Raw genomic sequence first — 18,585 nt, 5'->3', positions numbered from 1 at the left:
TTTTATGTTTTATTGTTTTTTTTTGTTGTTGTTTTTTTTTCTGTTTCTGGACACTGGTTGCACCACATAACTTTCTTCCAAGCTTCTTTAGTACGATTGCATCCCCCTGACAAATTTGACTGTATGCTTCAAAATCAACATGAACTTTAAGTTAAAAACAAAACATCAAATTCTTTGTTTTCTTTTTTTTTTTTTTAACTTTTATTCTTTGTTTTCTTTTTAAATGATTAGATTCTGAAAAAAAAAAAAAAAATCTCAATCAACATTTCACCGCAAATGCCGTTGGTAGAGGTCCACTTGTACCGAACCCAAAATATTCATTGCAATGACAACACACATTGCTTAAATGCTAAATGAGAACATGCTTTGCAGTTTAATTTCTATCAGTCATCATGATTTAATGAAATAACGTCCTTTGAGGTGACTCTTTTGTCCAACCAGATAAGGTCATTTGAAGCACAGAGTGTCTCTGGCAGCCGTCCAATCATCTGAGGAGCCTCTTCTACAGGAAGACATTGGAATCTCGGAAGCCTCGTTCGTAAATACCAGCCCGTGCCAGTGCACCACGCAGCTGCTATGTAAGGCTCCAGTTGTCCTTTACTAGCTTGTAAATGACAAGTGGTCTGCGAGGCATGTTTAACAGTGCAGCGCGGAGCTGTGAAGGGCAGTTCAGTCCGAGAGCTGTGGCGTAGCGCCGCACAGCTTCATGTTTATTTATATGTTCACCATAGATACTGCAGATCTAAACCACAAGCATGAGAGGCTGCGTATCTTCTACAAAAACAAATAAAGAAGTCACACTGTCCAGGCTGCGCTGTCAGCTTCAGAAAGAGCCGCTGGAACTTTCCAGGCGTATAATTTCATTACTTATAGAGCTATCTGATTCATTTTTGTCGCCAAAAAACATACCTATCAATTTCCATGCCCGGCCATGATGCAGTAATCACATTAGCATTCATCTTTCTCCCTTACACAATCAAACGCGGGCAACTCCCAACTCATCCCTGCCAGCCACTTACTCTAAAAGCCTCTTCAACCGCTCGCGCTGAGGACATGGCAACTTCACTGAGTGATTTCTCTTGTGTGCCATCGCTGCAGTTCATGATTACATTCAAATGGAGTTTAGTCAAACTAGAAAAAGATTTTAGTCTTTTACAACGACGGGGTACCAGGGCTGGTGCTTTATGAAATGGCTTCACACAAGGGATGGGTCACAACTAGTCAACTTTTTAACCTTAAACGCTCGTCTTGTCTAGGTTTGTGTGAACTCATGACAGTTAGGGTAAATCGAAAAAGTCCCATCTCATTTTCTCCTCCAACTTCAAAATCATCCTACTTGCTGCAGAAGTACCGACCCAGTTTTGTTCTGGAAGTGAACTACTCCTTTAAAATTACCAAATTGTTAATAAATGTGGGTAAAAGTACAGATACTCTAAAATCGATTGAAACAACAGTTTTTGTGGAAAATAAAAATTGAATATTAACTACCACAGTTCAGGGTTATTGTGGTTAATGATAAAAAAATGTTACTTGAATAAAACCAAAATAACTCAAACTGAAATAAAAAGAATAATAAAAACAACAGACATAAAAACATAACAGAATAATTCAAAGCCGTTCAAAATATTAATACAATCTATAATAGTATCTCGATACTAAAACAACACTGCCACAGTTTGTTGTCTCAAACAAAATGGCACCATTCAGCTGACACAATTCTTAACAAATTCATCTATTTACAATGTATTTGACATCTGTTCTTTATTTCTAAGTTCTAGATATGGGAAAAGCTTATCAAAATATCATGTCCTGATTTTTTTTCTATTATTATATACATTTTTAATGACATTTCCTTCATTGTTTTCATTGCTGCAGCAAAAATGTATTTTTTAATTAAGAGGTATTAAATTTAATATACTATATTTAAAATATGCTTTGATACGCACATTTCTTACACTATTTAAGTAGTCAAATAATGAAATTTCTTAACTTTTTATGATTGTATCATGTAGGGCCATATAAAATTAGTTTTATTTTTTCCCAAATTCCATTCCCATTTTTTCTGTTTCATTAAATCATTAAACTTACACAATTGAACAAAAGTTTAACAAAAGGTTTTATTAAAATGTTTAAATTTTAATAATCAGAAGTATCTCTAATTGATTCATTTTATAAAATAATAAATTATTGTTATTTTATTTATTTCTTTTTTTTCAGAAATACTGTGTTTTTACATTTTTCTGGTAAATATTTTCTTCGGGTAAACATTCATTAAAAAACAATGTTTTAATTCAGTTTATTAGTAGTAGAACATTACATATTTTTTAAGTTAAACCACACTTTAAATTTCAGAGGCTGAAAACATTGCAAGTGTCACATGCAATTCAATATGTGTGTAGTAAACGAAACCGTGCATCTGTGCCATTCATTTACAGAGACACGCACAACATGCAGGATTCATATTCAAATAGTATTTTTGCTGCTTGATATTCACAGACACTAGTCCATATCGCATTTTGATTTAACTGTACTGACCTACTCTTGATTTATTCATCCAAACTTGGACAAATTTCTTGACATTCTGTGTTATCCACCTTATTTTTAAATGTGGAAGTAAGCTGTTTTCTAGTTATGTGTTAGACTTCCGGTTCATAAGCCACTGTAGGGAAATAACGAGAAGAATAACAAAGTGCACTAAACACTAAAACTATTTGCACTACAAACCATTGTGTTCATAATTAAGATTATTTTAAATGCATTAAAATAATATGGGAAGACACACTAGTTTGCAATATCAAACTATTTTTGTACAGCTAAAAATAGCTGGAAGCGGATGAGACCGGAAGCCAGACACATTCAATTTAGAATTGGCTGCTCTTACGGGAAAAATAAGGTGGATACAGTAAATTCCATTTTTTATGACTGGATTTCACGTTTTCTGCATTGTGGAAATCATAGGGCCCTAATCACGGTTTAAACAAATCTCGAGACCCCTTCAATCTGTTCTGTGCACTCTGACTAAATGTTTTTGATAACATCAGTTTTTTTCACATAAACACCCCCTATGAAACATGCCAGATTAGGATCAGGGACCAAAAAACAACCCCAAACCATCTTAATTATATGGGCTTTCCAGTTAAAATTTTAAGCCTAGTTGTTCACCCTTACGAAAAATAAGTTTATTCAAGTGTGCTATTAGTATACATCTTTTAAACTAAAAAACAGCAAAGTATACTTTTAGTCTACTTTTTATGTACTTCTCAGAAATGGGCTTTATGTACTTCTCAGAAATATACTTAAAATTACATTTAAGTATACTTGACTTATACTTAGAAAAAGTCTAAATATATTTGAGCTATACTTGCGCTCCTAGAATCCGTGTTTTTATTCTTATATGGTAGGGGGCGCTATTACACATCTTCTGCACAGAATTTCCAAAAAAACACAAGTGAAGAAGAAACTGAAACAACAAATGCTTCCACATATAATCTAACATGATCATCAGACATAAAACAGCATCAAAACTGTGTAACGTTGTGGACAAAAATGTCGACCAATGAAGAGGTAATAATGACTGTCAAGCTTTAGGGTGTTGATTGACTTTATTTTTTATTATTATTTATGAAACTTACCCACATTCAAGTGTTTAAAAAAAGAATGCATGAAGCTAAAATAACATGTTTTTGTTTACAAGCAGACACCCTGTTCTTTCTTTTGACGTTTTGTATGTTCAGATATTCATATAACAAAATATATACAAATTAATACCTAGATGATGTAAAGTTCACTTAAAGAAAACTTAAAAGTATACTTGCAGTACAAAACTACTACACTAACAGTTACAGAGACTATATGTCGCAGTGTACTACAAATGCTACTGCAAGTATTTACTTATCAGTATACCTATAAGTTCACTTTTAGTACAGTTGCAGTACAAGCTAAAATATATATGTAAACTAGTTGTGTGCTCAAAGTTTACTACTGTTATACTTAAAGTATATTTAAAAGTAGAGGTCGACCGATATTGGATTTTACCGATACCGATAACTAGGTTGGACCACACTGGCCGTTACCGATTAATTGACCGATAGTTTTTTAAATAGCTACTGAACGGAAAATAAATAGTGCTCTACTATTAACCGCTTTTCCACTATCGGGCCGAACTGTTCTCTTTGCTTAACTATTCCGTTCCGTTCCGATCCGGGCCAGTGAGCACAGATACGGTTTCATTTTCCACTATGGTGCTGATAACGGAACTCTTTGGAATGTAAGCACAAATGCGTTAGTCGTTGCCTTGGTAACGCAATTGTAACATAAACAGATATATATATATATCTGTTTATGTTACAATTGCGTTATATATAAATTATATATTTATATTATATATAAAGTTTTCTTCCTGTTATTTAACGAAGTCCCAAAAACAGAAATATCTGATCATCGTCCATATCTCTGTTTATATTACAATTGCGTTACCAAGGCAACGACTGACCCAGATCGACACGGAATGGAACGGTTAAGCAAAGAGAACGGTTCGGCCCGATAGTGGAAAAGCGTCTTAACTGCGCCGAGAATTTGCTTCAGCAACGGACCTGACCCGGAAAAAATATCGGCACAGATTTTTGCCGATAACCGATAGTTCCGCCAATCAACTATCGGTGCCGATTAATCTGCAAAACCGATACTCTACTTAAAAGTATACTTTTATATACTAGAAGAGTATTGAAATTGTACACTTACAAGTATACTACTAGTACACTGATATTTGTCATGCAGTATACTAAAAATATACTTGAACTTTACTTAAGTATACTTAAGAATAAAATAAACTTGAGGTGTACTACTTTTCGGTAAGGGCAGCCAAACCCCCATCTAGTTGATTTTGAAAATAAGTAATTTGCACATTGCTACTCTGCAGGACTGTTGATTTGTGTATGTTTGTGGCCAAGTTACGTAGTAACTGCCAGTCCATGAAAATGCAGGTCGAAGAACCAGCAAAAACCACTGAATTGACAAGCAGCACCATTTTGGTAGAAACTGGTCAAAGAAGTGGTACTTGAAAAAGCAGCAGTGAGGTAAAGATTGGCTCTCAGGCCAATGAGATAGTCCCCATTGACTGACAGGGCTGATTGTTGTCTGGGGAAAGTGAAGCCGTTCCAGTTCAATACTCAGGAAAGGCCAGTCACCGCAGCAGAGATGCGAAGACTTCTAAGAGAGCATCCGTGTGCGACAAATGCTGCTTTATTTAACGCAGGACTGAGTCTGACCTAATCAATGACACTATAGAACGTTCCAGAGTCAATATATTAAACATTCATTGAAGCTCAGGGAGAAAACACCACCAAAATCCCACTGAACAAGATGAAATGTCCTTTTTTTATCTTCACACACAGATATAATACAGTTCTGTTCATATCTATCTATAATACATTTCTTTTTTTTAGCATTTCAAATAAATTGCATTCTTTTAAACCTGTTTTCAACATTGATGATAAAAAGAAATGTTTCTTGAGCTGCAAATCAGCATATTAGAATAGGATCATGACACACAAGACTGAAGTAATGATGCTTAAAAGCTCAGTTTTGCGTCACCGGAATAAATTAAATTTTAAAACATATCAATAAAGAAAATGGTCCTTTTAAATTATAATATTTCTGCCTAATATTACTGTTTTTACTCTATTTGCAATGAAATAAATGCAGCCTTGAAGATGCTTTAAAAATGAACTGTAGTTTATATATACAGTATTGTCAGCTATGGCAATCTGGCATAAATAAAGGAAAACTGTGTGGTGTAATATTTACCGATCCCTGTTACATGTTAGAAGCACCTGCTTCATCAAGGTTAACTACAGACAACACAGAATCCATCATCTCTGTCAGTTTGCAGCAGTACACAGTGTCTTCATACCACAGGAAAGAGATACTGCATTTAATTAAAGCACTCCCTCTACGTACCCCTTGAAGTCTACATTATTTCACATTAGCGAGCCAGCGGATTCCCTCTGGACAAAATTGATTATTATTTCATTAGATCTAGCTCGGTCTATTTATGGACTTTAATCTCAAGCGTGTCAGGCCCATTTTTCTTGCAAAAGATCATTAGGGGTGTATCAACAAAGTCATTTTATAATAATATTTCCAATATCAATCTGCTTCTATCATGTAAATTTCATTATCATTGTTCCTGTATTGATCTGGTATGCTGTACCTGACCTTATAAGATTATTCATCATTAAATAAGTGACACTGGACAGAACATCACCGATAAAGCACTACCACACAAGTGTCTCATGCTGATTTAACTGTTTACAAGAACTGTCAAAATGACACTGACAGAGTATTCTGCTTTGTCCTTTAAAAAGCTCAGTGTGCTGCAGGCTGGCAGACTTAATTTCCTTTTATAAACACGGTTTTAATTATTTTTAATTATTAGGCGTGTCTCAATAATTTTAAAGACACTGAATAATTACTACAGACTAATATGGAGTCAATTCAATGCCAGAAAGTGAAATGTGCAGGAATGTGTAAACAGCATTATGAGCTCACACATGACTGAAACACAAAATAAAAGAACGCTGAAAATAAATTAGTAGCCGTGGAAAATATGTGTTGCAAAATCATTGCTTTTGCTCTGTTTCATTTATATTTTACTTTTTTTAGTAATTAATTAAAAATATTTTTGTTTGCAAAAAGCACATTTATTTTTTCTCAATACTTTCATTTTGGATTGCATTTTTTTTGTTTTTTTTGCATTGATTTGACTCCACAGAAATACATGAATTATAGAAACTACATGGAAAACACTTTTAAAAATTAAAAATAAATAAAATTAAATAAATATTAAAAAATATAAAACGACATTAAAACATTTTCACACTAGCAGGCCATTTTAAACTGCACTGTAAAAATATATATTTTTTTGATGCAAATTACTTTAGTAGTATATTTTACAAAATAAATAAATAGAATAATACTATAAATAATACTATTTTAGTCTTTCTAGAACTTTTTTCTCACAATACTTTTTAATTTTTTGTAAATATTTATTTTTGCTTGCAAAAAGTACATTTATTTTTTCTCACTACTTTCATTTTGGATTGCAGAATTTATTTTCTTTTGCAGTACTTAAATTCTTTTGCAAGTATTGGTGGCATTGATTTGACTCCATAGGACTATATGAATTATGTAAACTACATGGAAAACACTTTTAAAAATCAAAAATAAATAAACTAAATAAATATTGAAAATATAAAATGAAATTAAAACTAGCAGGCCATTTTAAACTGCACTGTAATTTTTTTCAAAGTTGTAAATGTATTTTTCTGAGTATATTTTACAAAATAAATAAATAAATAAATAAATAAATAAAATAATACTTTAAATAATAATAATTTGAGTCTTTCTATAAACACTTAAGCCTTTTAGTCTTTCTAAACACTTTTTTTCTCACAATACTTAATTTTCTTTTGCAATTCTTTATTTTTGCTTGCAAAAAGCATATTTATTTTTTCTCAATACTTTTATTTTCACTTGCAAAACTTTATTTTCTTTTGCAGTACTTCAATTATTTTGCAAGTATATGTGGCATTGATTTGATTCCATATGACCACATGAATTATAGAAACAAAAAAAAAAAATTAAATAGATATTGAAAATATAAAATGAAATTAAAACGTCTTCACACTAACAGACCATTTTAAACTTTATTTTTACAAAATAAATAAATAAACAGTACCATTTTAGTCTTTATGAAAAACTTTTGTTCTCACAATACTTCATTTTCTTTTGTAATTCTTTGTTTTTGCTTGCAAAAAGCATATTTATTTTTTCTCAATACTTTCATCTGAGTTTGCAAAACTTATTTTATTTTTCAAGTACATGTGGCATTGATATGATTCCACAGGACTACATGAATTACAGCAACTACATGGAAAACAACACATTAAAAAATTAAAATAATTAAAACAAAATTAAAAATATATGTAAAATATACGATGAAATTTAGGCAGGCCCATTTAAACTGCACTATAAAAATATTTTTTTTCGAAAACGTAGATACAAAATTTTGGAGTACATTTTACAAAATAATAATAATAACACACTTTTGGTCTTTCTACTTGAAAATGTTGTTTAATTCAGTGTGTTTTCCGCATGTTTAATAGATAATTTGCTAGAGTAAAAGTGTCTCAAAGTAAATCACTCTTTTCAGTGCAGTGAAGAAAACTGAATGCAAATTTTAACCTAAAATCTAATAAAAGAAAATTCAATGGACAAAATTTGCAGTAAGTACTCACATGCAAACATACAAAAAACTACATTAACTCATTTAAATCCTGCACTGAAGATGCGCTCTCGCAATTCCGTACCATTGCACAATGCGAGACGCATCAGTCTGCACCATTAAAACTTAGCAGCATAAATACAACACGAAAAATCCATTTGTGTTCAGCTGCTTAAAAGCTCTAGCCAGTGCCAATTGAGGATAATGGAATCTTGCTTTGGAGAGCTGGCGACAAAAAGCACTTGCTGCTGGAAGCTTTGCCTCGCTCACGTGTACCTCAAGGTGCAGCGTCCTGCCTTTCCTCTTGCATGCCCCGAAACCCAAGCAGACAATGTCAGTGTTAAGAATAACGGCTCACAAAGAGCTCATCCTCAATCTAAGGACAATTTCCATTCTGGTAGGAAGCAGAACCCAGACCTCAAGGATACAGTACTCATGCATACGCCGTGTGTGTGTAGTGCACTCACCAGCGATCCGCTCTCAACTGCACCGCCGCTTCTGTAATCGTGAGCTGATGCCTGTGAGTGCGTTTGTTGAAGGCTGGTTTCTCCGGGTCTCTCTCGCCCTCCCCAACTGCTGCAGAACCCTCCACCGCTCAAGGAACAGCCCACCGGAGACACATGCAATGTCACATGCACAGCCACACTGAGCTCTTCCACATGGCGAAACACACGAGCACGAATTTCGATGGACGAATAAAGAACAATTCCTGCATACCAAGTGGCCGTCTTAAAGACGTCGCATGGGCTTAGGCTGAACGCTGCTCTCCATTACAACTCCCTGCGGACCGCTGGCCAAGTCAAGCAGAAGCGAGTCATTAGGGAGAGCAGGCTAGCGTTCAGCTCTTCCCATCATCCCTCATCGCTCTCTGTGCCTCTCTCTGTCCTCCCGTATCTTTCACTCCCCCTCCGCTTTTGACTGCAGCCCTTCACCGGGAGGTGTTTGTGAGTGACATCACTCCGAGGATTTCCTTTTGTTCCGCAGACAGATCACTTCTCTCTCTCTCTCTCTCTCTCTCTCTCTCTCTCTCTCTCTCTCTCTCAGAAACACAGTGCTGTGAGCTATTTTTAGCTACAGAAAAAACACAGCACGACTACAAAGCAGTAGGTTGCTACACTGAGAAAAATACAGCAAAAATGGAGCTCAAAGTGGCTGCGCATTACGAAAAAGGTGCCTGCTGTAGAAACGAAAACCATGAAGGAAATCCATTTTGTCTCGATAGTTTCTTGTAGAGTGCAATGAGATAAAGTGCAAATGGTGACTTTTGCTCATGTGTACTGCTTTTCAGGATGTTCTCTGAAGGATAAAACCCAGTAATCTTGCAAAAATGCCACAAACTCAAATTTGTGCTCAAGATATTGTAGCAAAAGATCTGGAATCAAACATTGTCTCAATATGAAGAGTTCAGATGCAAAACCAGCTAAAAGCCATCTCGGTCAAAAATGAGATAATGATACTGAGTGAATGCTCTCGACACATATTATACCTCCATCAATTACTTTTTCTTCAAACTCGCTAAAATACCAGCTTCAGCCCAATCAGAAGTGCCGGTACTTACATAGAAACCTATACATCTGAGCCTGATAAAAATGCATTTTTTAAAGAAAGACGTCAAATGGATTTAGCTGGTTTTGCATCTGAACTCTTCATATGAACTCAAACATTTCTCATCAAATTACAACAAGAACAAATGATCCAAGCTACACTACCCATACTAATTTCATCGATTACACTCTTTCTTTGTCAATAACTGTCTCATTTGTAACTATTTTTATTTCTCCCAAGGAAGCCCAGGAATATAATATAATATATATTAATATATAGTGTAATGTAATATAGTGTGCAAATACGCCTGTTGTAGGAAAGAAATTCAGAAAAGAAAAAGCAATGAGATTAAGTACAAATGGAGACTTACATTTACAGCTTTTTTAGATTTTTACACTAAGAATACATCATATAAGTGACCCTGGACCACAAAACCAGTCTTAAGTCGCTGGGGTTTATTTGTAGCAATAGCCAAAAATACATTGTATGGGTCAAAATTATTGATTTTTATTTTTTATTTTTTGCTGTAAATGTATGAAAACTTAATTTTTGATTAGTCATATACATTGTTAAGACCATTATTTGAAGAACTTTAAAGGTGATTTTCTCAATATTTAGATTTTTTTGCACCCTCAGATTCCTGATTTTTAAATAGTTGTATCAAATATTAATTTAATTAGTTGTATTAAATAGTCCTTTACTAACAAACCATACATCAATGGAAACCTTATTTATTCAGCTTTCATATAATGTATAAATCTCAATTTTGAAAAAATGACCCTAACTGGTTTTGTGATCCAGGGTAACATAATATAATATAATTCCCAAGTTTTAAGATATTTGGATGACTACAAAGTAATAGGTTAATACACAAAAAACAATACAAAGCAAATAACGGATTCCAAATTGGCTGCTACATTTCTCATCAAATTATTCCAAGACGCAATGATCCAAGCTATGCTATTTAAATCAACATTATAGATATTACTCTTATTTTGTCAAAACTTTCTTATTTGTAACTGTGTATTTTGAGCATGGAACATAATATACTAGCTCTGGAGAGTTCTGGTCCTTGATTCTGATTGGTTGAGCTGCATTCAAAGCTGTTGTAATTTACTCAACAAACATGCATCTTTGTTGATCTTTGTGTGTTACTCGGCAACCACTTTGTTGCACCCACCATAGTTTAGGGATGGGCATTTTCCAAAAATATTGCATTCGAATATTTGGGCTCATAAAAAACGAATATCTGAATATTTATCACTTTATTGTCACGATTTCTGAACAAGCTTATTATTAGTCGTTATACACAACGTTCTACAACAACGTTGGGTTAAATATCTCAAGGTTTTATTTCGGTTGAAAACGTGCAAACAAAAAAATATATACACATATAAAAAACAAACGCAAGCAAAGCAAACGAAAAAAATCATGCAGACTGTGCCAATTACAGTACAGAATGTACATGCAATCAAGTCGGCCTGTGTTTACATTGTTTCAGAAAAACAATATCCACATCATGCTCGGGTGAAAGTTTGTTCCTCAGTCTGATAACAATAAGCACGAGCGCCGACAAAGGTAACGTGTCCTAACACTTTCTTAGCGCTTTGTGTTAAACAACTCTCCCTTGAGGAAACTTTATATATATCTCAAGATCTTTTTCGAAACCTCACTCTGCTTTGTGTCATGCCTAACAACGGCCCTTAGCTGTTATAAATTCACTGTAAACCATGTCTCCTTGGGGCTTTTTTATAATATTTTGGTACAGCTGTGATTTGGCCGTAGGTAAAACCGCTATAACGCATGGCTAAGGTGTGATATTGCATTTATACAACAGTTCGACAGCATGAGTGTGTAAATACATAAGAAACAACAATGGAGAGTCTTTAAAAACCTTCTGCCATTAATTTTCGCATAAGGGCCTAAAATATTTAATAAACAACAAAGGCCATCATAAAAGTTGCTAGTCAAATCAGTAAAAAGTACAAAGACAGTGCTCTGATATACAGCATTAAATTTACATAAAATATAACGTGACAAGATTTTGCCCTCTGCCAAAACTATTTGCATTGGACTAAATAATAGATTAATGAGACCAAAGACTGCCTGTTAGATTTACCCAAAGCAAATTATATCTCATGTTTAACCACTATAGAGACATCAGAGCCAGCGGCATATTCTAGAAGCTCTGGCCAAGGTAAGGCTGCTTTCAGCGAGTTCATGAGCGCTGAGTGGCCGCTGACGCCCTGGAGCTGGATCTTAATTAACAAACCGCATATTTATCAAAACAACTCCAATAAAACTCCAAAACTACATTCTGTGACACATAAACATGATTATGAATAAAATTATAGTGGATATGGGCATCTGCATTGACACTCGCTGTGAGAAATATGGCAACTTCAGCAAGCGGAGTGATACAAATGGTGATGCGGCTGTTGTTCTGAGTTCTGTTGGACTCTAATATAGCACTCTTATTAGCCAATTAGATCTGAGGGCCAAAAAGAATGTATAAAATATAATATATGAGCAATATCACATGAGTAGCAGTGCGTCATTGCTGTATATCAGCACGGCTGTGAATTGTCTGTAGGTAATCACAGCGGTCCGATATACGCATGGCTACGAGTGTGATATTGCATTTAACAGTTTGACGGCACAAGTGTGTAAATGAGCTCTGAACGGTCGCTGACACCTTGGAGCTCACATCTCCGAAAACACTGAAGCAAATTTTTATTAACCATCCACATATTTGAAGTACAATCTTGCCTTAAAAAATTCTTAAAACTACATTCTGTGACACAAAAACTACTTATAAAATTTTAGTGGATTTGGGTATCCGCCATGACACTCACTGTGAGAAATACCACAAGCAGAGTGATACAAACAGTGAAACGGTTGGGGTTGTTTACACTAAAATATCACACTCCTTTCAGCCAGTCAGAATTGAGAGCTGTTGTATATAATACAATATAAAAAAATCTAATAATAAAAAGACAAGCAGTTTAAAAATGGATAATATAATACAATCAAGCAGTGCTATCCATATTTATTTTATAGCTTTATTACTGAATATCAATAAACATTTCTGATTATTTTTATTTCTACTACAGAATTTTAGTTAAAGTAAAACATTACAGAGAACTCAATTTAGTCTCCTGTGACATAAAAGAGCAATCTCTGAGCAATATAATTCTCCTGTGGGTAAACCTTCAAGAGCCTCAGGAGGACCATTAACCACCACTGAGCAAATTCCCTCAAAGTGAAGTGTGTCATTTCTGCACGCCAGTGTCAGCGGAGTCACAAAAACAATGTTTTGAAATGGGTTTTGAGTGGGTTTGACATGCTCAGAAGTGTGTAATGTATTTCTGAAATCTGCAGATTGCCTCTCTTGTAGAACAAGAACACACACTTTATTTCTAAAAAAAACCTCAACATGGGCCTCTCAATAATTTATAAGTATAATGAGCATCTGTTGTTTGTCCTGGCCGTGGGTGATTTCTTTTTTCTGAGGGAAAAAGCATTTGTTGAAGGAGGCGGCGCGTAGCGACTACCTCAGCGCACGTGCGTTACACACGCGTCCACACGGCTCCCCTCGCCCGGCCCACTGTTAAGCAATATGCCAGCCATCAAATCATCCAAAACATGCTCAGTCGAGCACTAACATCTCTGCTGCTAAGAATAACCCCTCGTTCTCCTCAGAGCTTTCTTGGTCCTCTGTTGTTTCTTTTTATAGCCATGCCTGGGGAGCCGGCCTGCAGTTTTTAGAAGGACACGACCACAGTCGCTGCTCCACGGCCCGTTTGATCTCAGCTGACGACACTTGTTTACTTGCTCACGGACACACGTTATAACCATGAAAAAGCACAACAGTACTACCCGAGGCAACATTTGCATGTTTCACAGTGTAGAAAATAAGTAACTTTCATTGATTTTCTAATAATGGACATTTCCGGGTTCTCTGAAGCGTAAGTCGTTTTAGCTGGATAAACTTCTATAGTGGTAAATAGAAGACTACAAAAAAAAAAACCCAGCTGTGTTCCCATTTGGTCCAATAACAAAAAAACAAAACAAAACAAAAAATCTCCAGTAATGAGGAAAAGGAGAAAAAAAAAAAAAAAAAAAAAAAAACACATCTCCAAAATATTTAGGGCAGTCAGAATAGAGAAAGATTCAAATTTACTGTCACTCTCTCAGATGTTGTATTAGAGACACTGTTGTAGCAGTGTAACATTTTATTTTTGTAATTTAATGCCAAGAAAATAAAACACAATGTATAAAAGTTAAAAATAAGCAGTTTTCATTGTTAATATAAAATTTATGATGTTAATAATTGGGGAAACGTCCCATCACAGTCCATAATAAACAGATTTGGATATTTATATCCCAACCACAGCATATGGAATGTGCAACTAATACTGAAATGAAATAATTACTATATTATAATATAATATAATATAAATTTCCAGCCTTTTTGAAATGGTAAAGGGTAACAGAAATGTGACATGACTCACAACTAATGCTGAATGAAAAACTAAATAATATATATTATAATCTAATCTAGTCTAAAATAAGATAACATAACATAACATAACATAATATATAGGGTTCGAACATTTACTGTAAAAAAATAATTTCAGGACTTACAAGCTTTTCAAGCACTACTTTTTTGATTTTCAAGGACTTTAATCAGAGATCTCACTTATCAAACTATGTCTTATCTTTCAAAAAAAAAAAAGAAAGATAAATAGAAAAGAATATACTAATAAAATAAAACACAAAGTTACGATCTAAATCAAATGACTCGTGAACCCGCTTCGAAATCCCGATCTAAATCAAATGACTCACAAACCCGCTCTGAAATCCCGTTCTAAATCAAATGTTTCACGATCTGTACTCCGAAGTTCCGATCTGAAGCAAAATATTCACAAACCAGCTCCAAAATCCCAATCTAAATCAAATGATTTGTGATCTGTGCATTGAAGCTCAAATCTCACGTGAAAGATTCACGAAACTGCTCCGAAATCCTGATCTAAATCAAATGACTCACAAACCTGCTCTGAAATCCCCATCTAAATCAAAAGATTCATGAACCCGCTTCGAAGTTCCGATCTACATCAAATGATTCACCATCCGCGCTCCAAAGCTCTGATTTAAATCAAATGATTCACAAACCCACTCGAAATCCCATTCTAAATCAAATGATTCACAATCTGTGCTCCAAACTTATGATCTGAAGCAAAATATTCACAAACCTGCTGCAAAATCCCAGTTTAAATCAAATAATTTGTGATCAGCACTCTTAAGTTCCAATCTGATGCAAAAGATTGACAAATCTGCTCCAAAATCCCAATCTAAATCAAATGACTCATGAACCTGCTTCAAAATCCAAATTTAAATTAAATGACTCACAAACCTGTTTCAAAATCCCGATCTACATCAAATGACTTGCAAACCCGTTCCAAAATCCCATTCTAAAGCAAAGATTCACAAACCCCACTTTGAAGTTCTGATCTAAATCGAATTACTCGCGAACCCACTCCAAAATCCCAATGTAAATCATAATATTTACGAACCCGCTCTGAAGTTTCGATCTAAATCAAATGAGTCACAAACCTGCCCCGAAATTCTGTTCTAAATCAAATGATTCGCAATCCGGGTTCTGAAGCAAAAGAATCACAAACCTGCTCCGAAGTTCCGATCTAAATCAAATGATTCACACAACCGCTGCAAAATCCCGATCAAAATCAAATGATTAGTGATCTGCACTCCAAAGTTCTGATCTAAATCAAATGATTCACAATCCACGCTCTAAAGCAGATTCACAAACCTGCTCCAAAATCATGATCTAAATCAAATGATTTGCGATCTGCGCTCCGAAGTTCCAACTGACGTGAAAGATTCACAAAACTGCTCCAAAACCCTCATCTAAATCAACTGACTCGCGAACCCGCTTCGAAATCCTGATCTAAATTAAATGACTCACAAACCTGCTCTGAAATCCCGATCTAAATCAAAAGATTCACAAACTTGCTCCAAAGTTCTGATCTAAATCAAATGACTTGCAAACCCGCTTTGAAATCCCAATCTAAATCAAATGATTCATGCTCCGAAGTTCTGATCTAAATCAAATGATTCGCAATCTGCACCCCAAAGTTCCAATCTGAAGCAAACGATTCACAAACCCACTCCGAAGTGCCGATTTGAATCAAATGGTTCACACTGAATCATTGCGACGCAATGGTGATTCAGAGTTTCGGAAAGCTCTGTTTCACCCATGCTTTGTAATTCTAAAATGAATGACTGGATTTTGCTAGTGAATCACTTAAAATGAATGATCAAAGTCATGAGTTTGAATCAATCAGAGCAGTTCCAGCGTAAATGACCTACATGTACAACCAAGTTTTTGGTGAATTATTATTTTTAATGAAAAACACAACACACTAAACATAGACATATTGCCAAATATGCATTTTTCCTTTTCGCTTTCATACCAAATCCTCCTCCATCATCTTGCCAGTCATGTCTTCTTACTCTGTTTATGTGATAAGCGTAATCTCAGCTTTCAGTTTATAATTGTAAGGTCCGTTATACAACTGAACTAAATAGTTTTTATTTCTATTAAAGCAAAAGTGGGATCTGCAGTGGTGGCTGTGATATAATCAGTGAATGGCCCGAACACTGCGTAACACCAATTACTGCGTCAAACCTAACCAGTACTGGCGCAAAACTGACACACTTCATCTCGACACTTGTGGAACTGATTGACTTGTTGCTATGAGAACTGCATTATCCTGTAGTATCTGACAGACTAATAGTCAATATTACACATCTAATGTGCTGTCTATTTGTGGTATATTGTGGATATTTACCGGTGTTGACATAAAGCATGGAAATGGGCGCTTACCGTGAAACTATTGTTGACATTCTTTGTGCTTGATTCGGCAACACTGGCATCTGAAAGATCCACCTCATCGAAAATAAGTGACTGTGGACAGGAGGAGAAAGAGGAGAACAGTGAACAAGGACTTATATTGATAAACAAACATCTTATGCACAGTAATACCAAATACTGTTCTACTGAAATGACACGAAAATGAGCTTATTGAGCTACTCCTTATCCTATGCAGTACCATGCGTGTGTGCTATATGAGTTTAAGATGGATCGCAGACAGCTGGGTGTGTTATGACCTCCTCCATCAGTGCAGACAGCAGGAACTGAAGGCCTGAGATAATAATAACGCCACACACCACCTTCAGTGACCAGTGAAAAACCACTCTCAGGAAGCCTGGATGTTAGAAACTACTGCTGATTAAACATTTGTTAAGGATGTAACAATGTCATTTCTGCAGTCATAAATAGGGCTGGGAAGTATGAGCAAACATATGATTACATTTTATATTATGAGTCATTTATATGAAGGAAATGGTGTATATTATTATGGGAATATAATGTACTATTTAATTTTGTTTACTGTTTTTAGGTAATAGATAATAGTTGGCATTTGATGGACGCAAAGCAAATAATTATTCAGTTTAAAAATGTAAAAACACTTTTGACTGTAATTTCTGATTGGATGAACCATACTCAAAACAATAGTCAGTGGGTAAATAACAAATAATAGATTTCAAGATAAAGAAAATACAAAAATTCAGGTGTCAAGTTCTTAGAAATGTTTAGAAACATTTAAACCATTTTCAACTAATATTTAAATTGAATAACTACTAATGGTATGCAGTGTAACCATCAAGTAAAAAGTAATAAAATTTTTCTTAAGTACATACTACCATTCAAATGTTTGGGGTTGATAAGATGTCTTACGCATACCAAGCTTCATCTATTTGATAAAAAAAAAAAAAAAAATACAGTAAAAACAGTAATAATGTGTAATAATATTATGATATAAAAGGAATGCTTTCTATTTGAATATATTTTAAAATGTAATTTACTCCTGTGATGCAAAAGCTGAATTTTCAGCATCATTACTTCAGTCTTCAGTGTCATATGATCCTTTAGAAATCATTCTAATATGCTGATGTGCTGCTCAAGAAACATCAGATTATTTTTATTATTTATTTATTTTATTTATTATTTATATTATTTTTATTTTTTATTATCAATGAATTTGACTGTTAAAATACCTACAAAACATTATTTAAAGCTATTTTTGTGTTAAATGAGAAAGTATCAAGTAGACATTACAAATTGTAGCTTTAGAAAGAAATATTTTATTTGATTCAGCATAAAATTTATCACACATTTAGGCTGCAACGCCCTAACGTAAACTATGGAACATAAAAGAAGATCATTTGAGAAACATCTCAGTATTTTTTGTTCATACAATGAAAGTCACTGGTAACCAAAACAGCTTTGTTACCAACAGTCTCTTTATTGTTTTCATTTTTAATATATATATATATATATATATATATATATATATATATATATATACAGTATATATAAATATTATGAAATGATACTCAAAATAAGAGACTAAATCTGCCAGCAGATGGCGGTAACTGTCTTTATGTGTCATTCACTCATTTGATTCGATTCGTTCAAATGGCTGATTCATTCAGAAATTAAGTAAATGGCTCACATTTTATGAATGTTCTTGTGAATCACTGATTCACATGATTCGTTCAAAATGCGGATTCATTCAGAAACTACACACCGCTGTGTTTCTTGGAGATGCGCAACAATTCTGCTATGGCTTCAGAGGTAATACGTTCCCTGCAAAACTGAGCAAAAACAC

At 34.4% G+C, this 18,585-nt stretch overlaps 1 protein-coding gene across 5 annotated transcripts in view; it reads right to left on the bottom strand.

Moving 5' to 3' along the window:
- Positions 1–18,585, bottom strand: part of dgkh (diacylglycerol kinase, eta) — a 111,858-nt gene that overhangs the window by 57,852 nt on the left and 35,421 nt on the right. For 4 of the 5 annotated variants that reach the window (XM_051118663.1, XM_051118665.1, XM_051118662.1 and 1 more), the window contains one exon: positions 16,737–16,817. In XM_051118663.1, coding sequence (XP_050974620.1) covers positions 16,737–16,817 — 81 coding nt within the window. Of the gene's footprint in view, positions 1–8,751; positions 9,048–16,736; positions 16,818–18,585 lie in introns of those variants that run through there. The other variant, XM_051118666.1, reaches the window with a different exon arrangement.

The sequence above is a fragment of the Labeo rohita genome, chromosome 9, assembly GCF_022985175.1.
Source record: "Labeo rohita strain BAU-BD-2019 chromosome 9, IGBB_LRoh.1.0, whole genome shotgun sequence".
Lineage (NCBI taxonomy): Eukaryota > Metazoa > Chordata > Actinopteri > Cypriniformes > Cyprinidae > Labeo > Labeo rohita.
Note: the sequence above shows the minus strand (reverse complement) of the source record. Positions and strands in the feature narration are given on the sequence as shown.